General features: G+C 36.1%; 1 protein-coding gene across 2 annotated transcripts in view; it reads right to left on the bottom strand.

Annotated features, from left to right (window-relative positions):
* LOC106882076 (uncharacterized) overlaps positions 1-8657 on the bottom strand; it is a 25715-nt gene that overhangs the window by 7268 nt on the left and 9790 nt on the right. For both annotated transcript variants that reach the window (XM_052972638.1, XM_052972637.1), the window contains exons 2-4: positions 3844-3893; positions 2653-2691; positions 1964-1993 (exon numbers count right to left, since the gene is read on the bottom strand). In XM_052972638.1, coding sequence (XP_052828598.1) covers positions 1964-1993; positions 2653-2691; positions 3844-3861 — 87 coding nt within the window. In that variant the 5' untranslated portion in view covers positions 3862-3893. The remainder of the gene's footprint in view (positions 1-1963; positions 1994-2652; positions 2692-3843; positions 3894-8657) is intronic.

The following is an 8657-nucleotide window of genomic DNA, read 5'->3' as shown; positions in this document are numbered from 1 at the left end:
CAAGCGATGTTGCGGAGACAGACACAGACACACAAATATATATATATATATATAATCCCTGTATATTTATGATGATAAATGGTTTTACCGATAAAGGTTTTTTCATACTGAACTACTTGGCAAAATTGTTAATTGTTAATTCTATTATTAATTGACGATTCCCTGCCCTTATTCTTGTATATTTTATATATATATATATATATATATATATATATATGATGGGTTTCTTTCAGTTTTCATCAACCAAATCCACTCACAAGGCTTTGATTGGCCCAAAGCTATAGTAGAAGGTGCCATGCCATGTACGTGTGTTCTTTTAGTGAGGGAGAGAGAGAAAAAGAAAGAGAGAAAGAAAGAGAGGGAAAATAGATAGAGAAGAAAGAAAATGATAGATGATGCCTGGTTTTAGTTTCACTTTGAGGGATAAACAGACAGAATCTCTTTGAAGTAGCATGGCAGAGAGACAGAAAGGCACACAGACAGAATACAGAGGTGGGGGGGGGGAGAGAACAGAGGAGACACAGAAATAAAATCATAGAGAGATAGTGTCTGGTTTTAGTTTCACTTTGTTGGACAAACAAACAAACAGACAGAATCTCTCTTTTATATATATATAGATACAAGGCACAGAGAAACCTACAACTCCAAGAGTTACATGTGACCTTCAGGGGACCTAGGTGAGACCTTTGAAGATTTAAATACAATCTTTTGGGTTTTAAGTTCAAACTTCTGGAAGATGTTTGACGTTTGCATTTATAAATACATTTTCATTGATTTACATAGCACTATTCTGAAAATATCATTAAAAAATTAGTTTACATATTAATTTCTGAGGTGAATTATTTATAGTTACATTTTACACATTAAATGGAATTACATTTACGTATTTGTTTTGCAAAATTCTTGGTGTGAAATCGTGTGTTGAAACAGATATTGTTATAGTTGGGGATGGTAATTTTTGCCAGTAAACACACACACTGTTTATCTGATCTTCACCTTAACTTTATTATACCTTATCATCATCATCATCATCATCATCATCATATAGCATCTGCTTTCAATGCTGGCATGGGTTAGACCAGTAGTTCTCAAAAACTTTCAGACTGCCCCTCCCCTTGACATCCACCCCACATTCCTAGCACCCCCACCCCAACTAACCATCACAAACACAGACCTCTTTCTGAAACAAATTCAAAGCAACTGTGTTTCACAAATAAAACTTGACCTAATGAACCCATTATTTTGTTGCTTTTACATGAATTGCTACAGCCATTATCACCCCACTTTTCCTCAAATCTCACTTGGAACTTTTCACCCCTCCCCCCGGGGGGGGGGGCAATAACGCCCACTTTGAGAACCATTGGGTTAGACAATTTGACTGAAACTACTAAGCAGTTGGACAGCAGGTTCCAATCTAATTTGGCATGGTTGGCTGAATACCCTTCCTAGTACCAACCACTACATACTAACAAATAGATAATTTCAGTGGGATAATGTTTTGGTGAGGAAGGACTGGAAAATAAAGGGGTTAGAGAGGAGTACAGGGAAGATGGACACTATAGGGCAAGTGACCCAGGACAGGCTGAATGGTTGATGACATTTGACCAGCCAGCTCTGAGGGTCAGATACCATAGTCATAGCAGGAAATGAATTTATTATTATTATTATTTGTTTATTTGTCCGAGTTCTTTCATCCCACATTATATGACCCCTTCAATGATTTTCTGTTCCTTCTCTCTCCTCTTTTATATTCTTTATTATATTAAAATAGATTCGAGGAGGCCTCAAATATTTCCTGTCTTTGAACTTACGCCTCGCCTCCCTTGTCCTAAATCTGTAGCCTTGTGTCAATAACAACAAAAATAAGTCACAACAACAAGAGCAACAACAACAACGACAGTTACAACAATAATAGTACAACAACAACAACAGCAACAACCACAAAAACAGCAAAAATACTTACGATAACAGTGTCGGTTAGTGGTTCATACATCTGCAGAGAATTAATTGAATAATTGATTAAATAATTAAACAAAAAGTTATAATGAAGCATAGGTCATTAGGTTAATAAAGGGATCAGTCAACACGACAATACAACAACAGGTCAAAGGTTAATTGACGAACAGAAACAAAGTCCAAAATTATTCATGTTACAAGTAAATCTATCGACATCAATGAAGGCTTATAAACCTTGAAAATTCACTGTCTACTGGCATAGTGTAGTGGATAAAGGTATTGCTAAATGCAGTACAGTCACCTAGAGGTTCTAAGTTCAAACCCAGGCAAGGCACTAAGGTGAATCACAAGACACCTGAAGAAGGCTGGATCCAGCATAGTTTGTTTTCTTTCTCAATTAAGACTATGTCCAGCTTCCTATTCTCTTTCTCATGGTCGCACTGAATCATAAAATCCCATAGGATCTTGGCATTTCCATTTTCGACAATGCCTTCAGGTTTGTGGTTGTACCAATTTTTTGCTGTCAAGTCCATACTTGTTGCAAATTGTCCAAAGGACAAGCCTTCATTAGAATTAACTAATTAATTAATTATAGAACACAACGGAAAGTACTAGAAATATTGTGAGGTTATAAGAGGGGGAGTAAGAAGTAGTAAAGTGGGAGGGGGCAGAAGGATAACAGAAACATTTACTTACCTCCCCGTCAGATTTATCATATTCAAAAGTATCATAGTTCTGAAAACGAACAGTACAAGCATGTGATAGTAGCGATAGCAATGGTGTTAACAGCAACAACAGAAATAATAACTACAAAAATAACAACAACAGAAGTAACATCTACAACAACAATCACAACAACAGCAACAACGGCTTGTACTATGATTTTGCTAATTGTTATAATTACTTATGTCCAGCATCGGATTAAAAATTGAGAAAAATAAGTATGTACTTAGGGCATCAAGGAAAGGAGGGGGGCACCGGAGAAATGGCAAATGGTTTACAGCAGGGGTTTTCAAACTTTTTGACTTGCAGACCCCTTTATATTTCAGGCTTTACCTTAGGACCCCCTTATAAACGCTTATGAAATTTATACATAAATATTTGCTTAAAATAACATATTTTTACATTTATTTAATTAACAGTATTTAACAAATAGGTTTATTGTCAATTAAAAGATTTTAATTAAAAAACATATATAAAATCAAATTGCCCATAAAAAGCATCTGCTGTCCATGAACCCCCTGTCTTGTCCTTGCGGACCCCCTGTGGTCCGCGGACCACAGTTTGAAAACCCCTGGTTTACGGCACAAAAGAAATCACTTTAAGCCTGCTGAAATGATATTCAAAGTGGTTTCTATGATTGGAAATATAATTTCAAAATGTTCATGGTGTTATAATGAGGATCTGATTAATGATTTTGCAATTAAAAGCAGTAAGAGAAAACTTTGCAAATATAAAGTGGAAATATGCCAAAATAATCAGTGTTTTCCATCTTGCTGTTGGTTTCGTTTCATTTTGAAAAATAAAAAAAATATATTATATATCCCCTAATATAATAATGAGCATAATATTTTTATGTATATTTGTGTATACATTTTTTATGTATATTTGTGGAGCTTTAGGTGTTTTGGCTCAATAAACACGCATAAACACACATAATGCACAGTCTCTTGACACACAAGGCCATGTGCCAAATGTGTGTGTGTGTGTGTATGTACCTGCAACTTAGTGTTTTGGCAAAAGGTACCAATAAAATGAGTGTCAGACTTAAAAAATAAGTATTAGAGTCAATTTGTTCGACTAAGCCCTTCAAGTCAGTGCTACAGCATGACTGCAGCCCAATGACTGGAACAATTAAATGATAAAGAAAATAAAAGATATATTTACTTCTTGGTCGCCAAGCATCTTTACAACCTTGTTCTTTGGGTGAATACAGTCTGGAATAATAGATGAAAGAAAGAATGAGAACTGGAAACAGGAATGACAGCTTATGTTGGTAATCTAAGATTAGAATGAAAAACTGGACAAAATGTAATAGAAGTCTTGATCTCTTCTGATTAACTGTTTAGCATTTAACCCTTTCAGTACCGTATTTCTTTTGAGATGTTCTGTGTTTCTTTCAATTACTTTAAATATAACAAAGAATTTAGTAAAATAACTTAGTTATCATTCAGCTAGTGTTAAGAACATAAATTGTGACTAAGGTTTGGTGGAAGATTTTAATTCAAAACATATGGAAACAAGACATTTGTACTCAGAGCCAGAGGTGATTTCAGCCAGGTTGGTAACGAAAGGGTTAAAAATTGTTTCTCTATTATATATCTTGACTCTTTTGTTACCATATTTCTTTTGAGATGCTCTGTGTTTCTTTCAATTAATTTTAAATATAACAAAGAATTTAGTAAAATAACTTAGTTATCATTCAGCTAGTGTTGGGAACATAAATTGTGACTAAGGTTTGGTAGAAAATTTAAATTCAAAACTTAATGAAAACAAGACATTTGTACTACAGAACCAGAGGCGGTTTCAGCCGGGTTGGTAACGATAGGGTTAAACAAGTGGTTCCTGAACTGGGCGGTATTGACCCCACCCCTGGGAGTGGTGGAAAGTTCTAAGGGGGCATTAAAGAAAACTGGGGCGATAACAGGGTAGCGATTCGTGTAAAAACTGGGGTGATAATGGGGTAGCGATTCATGTAAAAACAACAAAATGAGTTCATTAAGTTAAGTTTTATTTGTGAAATACAGTTGCTTTGAATTTGCTTCAGAGAGAAGTTTATGTTCGTGATGGCTAGTTGGGGTGGGGGTGCTAGGAATGTGGAGTGGGTGTCAAGCGGGTGGCAGCCTGAAAAAAGTTTGGGAACCACTGCTTTAAACCAACCATTTCTGGCCCAAATATTCTGTTTTATGTAAAAACTGTCCAGATCTAGACTCTCACACCCACCTACAGTGTCATTCTAAAAATAAGCAATCACATCATTGAAATCAAATACGAACTACATATATATAAGATATATATATATATATATATATCTTGGCTTGACTTTGTGAATGAAGATTAGGAAGGTTGTCCACGTTGTCTGCAGGCACACTCATGGTTGACATTTTATACACACACACACACACACACACACACACACACACACACACACACATATATATATATAATGGATAATAAAACAAATGGTTTACACCTGGTAGCTTACTGTTAAAGCACATTCACTTTCACAGTGATTGTTATGTATATGGTAAATGAAAGACGGAAGATGGAATATACGAAAATTTCTTATTAATCGTGACAATTGTTTTGACACATCTAGCATCGATCCCCCTGTTTTCAAAATTAAGCGTATTTCAATAAAAATCTGGGAAGAAAAGGTTTAAAGCAGGAGACAGATGAAGTCCACCAGAATAATACTCCTGAAATGCTACCAGATAGCTTTAGTTTAATAATATTCACTCACAAGGCTTTAGTTAGTGTGAGGCCTTGGTAGAAGATCCTTAAAGAACCTTAAACCATGCAGTTGTTAAGAGAACTTCTGAACTACACAACCATGGTAGCTTGGGTTTAATCTTCAATATCTGTATTTCATTACCGTCATCATTGTTTAATGTTTGTTTTCCAGGCGGGCATGAGTTGGATGGTTCCTACAGGGACTTATGAGTAAGGGGAGTGCTCCAAGCTCCAATGTCTGCTCCAACAGGATTTCTACAACCGGATGGCCTTCATAATGTCATCCACTTCACTGAGAGAAGTTGGTGCTTTTTCATGACGCTAATACTTGTAACTCAAGTAACTCACATAAGATCCCAAAATTCCTGCCCCACACTCAACTAAGTGGGGATGTAGTACTAAGGATGGTTAAAAAAAATTATGACAGAGAGACAAGAGCAAGTGTCTTGCTGAAGATGAGATACACGGATATTCCAGATGGAAAGAGGGAAAGAGATGGTGTTGCAGGTACAAAAGGCTTAGCAATGATTCACAAGAGGGAATCACATGATAGCTTGTACCAAGATTTTGCTTGTTATTTTAGGTTGCCTGTTTAGTCACAAGCAAACATCAAACACCTCAAATTTCCCACTGTTGGCTAATATGACTTCAAGGATGTAACATCTGAGAAGAGAGAGAGCGAGAGGGGGAAAGAGAGAGAATGAGGAGAGGGTGAGAGAGAGGAAGAGAGAGGAGAGAAAGAGGAGAGGTGGAGGAAGGGGAGAGAGAGAGAGAGAGAGATAGAGAGAGATGTACCAGTGTTTGCAGCTGAATGAACAGAACCAGAGTGAAATGAAATATTTTGACCGAGGACACAACACCACCACGTTGATCCAGGAATTGAACTCATAACCCAATGATGAGACCAACACTCTAACCAGTGGATCACATGCCTTCATACAGATCTGCAGCCTTGAATTTGCAAGTTGTGTCCAGTTATCCAGTGAAGGCAAAGCGGTTTGTGTCGCTGTATATAATTGTGGCGATTTTTAATTATGGCTTCAAAAACAAGGAAGCAAAGCGTTTGTGACAATGTATTTTGCTGTTGGCAGCAGCAGTATCATGTAGCAACAAGAGTGGATCAGCACGAAGCATTAGCAGGGATTTTAGAGTGATGAGTTCAAGTGTTTAGGTTGTGTGTGTGCGAGAGCGTGTGAGGGTACTATATATAATTTGGTAATGTTTGAGTCTCTGATTTCAGTTGTTCTCTTTATGGAGGGTTTGAAGGCCTGGCAGGATGTGTTGATTGTGGCTTCTAATTAGTGGATAAGAACAGAGTGTGGCATGGCAAGAGAGAGAGAGAAAGAGAGACATACACATTTCTTGCCTAAAGTCACCATCTTGTCCCCTATTCTTGCCTTCAGATGTAGGGGCTTTTTAGTCATGCTGGTGTCACAGAGAAAAGGTAAAGCATGCAGAACACCTTACAAAATGGTTGTTGTTAGGAAGGGCAATCAGAGGTAGAAAGCATGCAACTTTGGAGTGCAATGTGGTCCCCTACCCTGTTGGATTGTGTAAACTCTTCCAGCTCATGCCAGGAAGGAAAGTGGATATGATGAAATGATGATGATGATGATGATGATGGTTTCTCTGTGTGTGTAAAATCATTGAAATAAATTATAAAACTATTTCTCTCTTTCTATGAGAACACTGAGCTGATTGGGCAGTCAAAGTGGGCCAAAAGCACAAAAGACACACAAAAAGACAAAAAAAACTACCACCACCAACAACGATGACATGACAATAATAGCAACAACAACAACAAAATAGACAGTAAAAATAAAAAAAATAAACATAAAAACTTTAAAAATGTATTTCTGTGTGTGCGTGCATATGTGTGTATGCTTCTGTGTAATATGCATGTGTGTTTGTGTGTGTATTTATGGTTGTATTCATATATGCATGAATGCATTATATATATATATATATATATACACACATATATGTGTAGTTATGCATACTTTCTGGTGGGACAAACTGGTATTTCCTTTATCTGGTTTGAATACTTGTAACCTTCACCTTGCACAGATCCAACAATGTCCTTAAGAAGTTTGTCTGGCAAAACCTTATAATACTCCATAACCTTATAATCAATCCTCCATGATCAACCCTGCATAACCTTGTAAGAGTTATTTGGTAAATATAGGTGTAGGAATGGCTGTGTGGTAAGTAGCTGGGAGTATCTGACTCCAGGTAAGTGAAAGCCAGAAAAGGGAAGAACAAGCAAGGGGTCTACCCTGGTGGTCGGATGCCTGTCCTTCAGAGCAGCCATTACAAATCGTAATGAGCAAAGCCGAATAAGAAAACTAGTAATATATTAATTATATTTTTGTATTTAATCGCTAAATAGCAGCTACTACACCTTTTATGTTTGTCTGTCCTTGTTCGTCCCCTCATTGTAATGCCTTCATGGCAAATCGTTAATGAAATAAAGTAGCTTGCTTACCAACCACATGGTTCTGGGTTCACTGGAGTGTCTGGTGCAGCCCCTCAGCTTACCAGCACTGGTCACAACTGTTCAACCCATGCAAGCACAGACGACAGACATTAAATGATGATGATGATGATGATGATCTCGTATGCAACAGAGGAAATGGGTTTAACATAACCTGCAAGAATTGAAATCTTATATTTGCAGTTAGGAATGTAGCTGTGCAAACCACAACACCAAGGTGACATCACAGCTTCAATCAGCCAAATTAGAAGCTTTTATGTAACGAGCTAGGATTCCTAATACCAGTGGTCTGTCATTCCTAATAGGATTCCTAATACTAGTGGTAAGTCCTGGGGTCGATTTGTTTGACTGAACTCTTCAAGATGGTGCCCCAGCATGGCCGCATTCTCACGAGTGAAACAAGTAAAAAAAAAGATAGAAAAAAATAATCTTGATTTTTCTTTTTTCTATCGTTTAAAATATTTGTTTTGATATGTAGTTATTCCGGTTATTCCGGATTTATATATATATATACATATATATATATATATATATATACATACATATATATATATATATACATACATATATATACATACATATATATATATATATATATATACATATATATATATATACATACATATATATATACATACATATATATATATATATATACATACATATATATATATATACATACATATATATATATATACATACATACATATATATACATACATACATATATATATATATACATACATATATATAT

Source organism: Octopus bimaculoides, chromosome 14 (genome assembly GCF_001194135.2).
Source record: "Octopus bimaculoides isolate UCB-OBI-ISO-001 chromosome 14, ASM119413v2, whole genome shotgun sequence".
Taxonomy (NCBI): Eukaryota; Metazoa; Mollusca; class Cephalopoda; order Octopoda; family Octopodidae; genus Octopus; species Octopus bimaculoides.
This window is presented reverse-complemented; position numbering and strand designations above follow the sequence as displayed.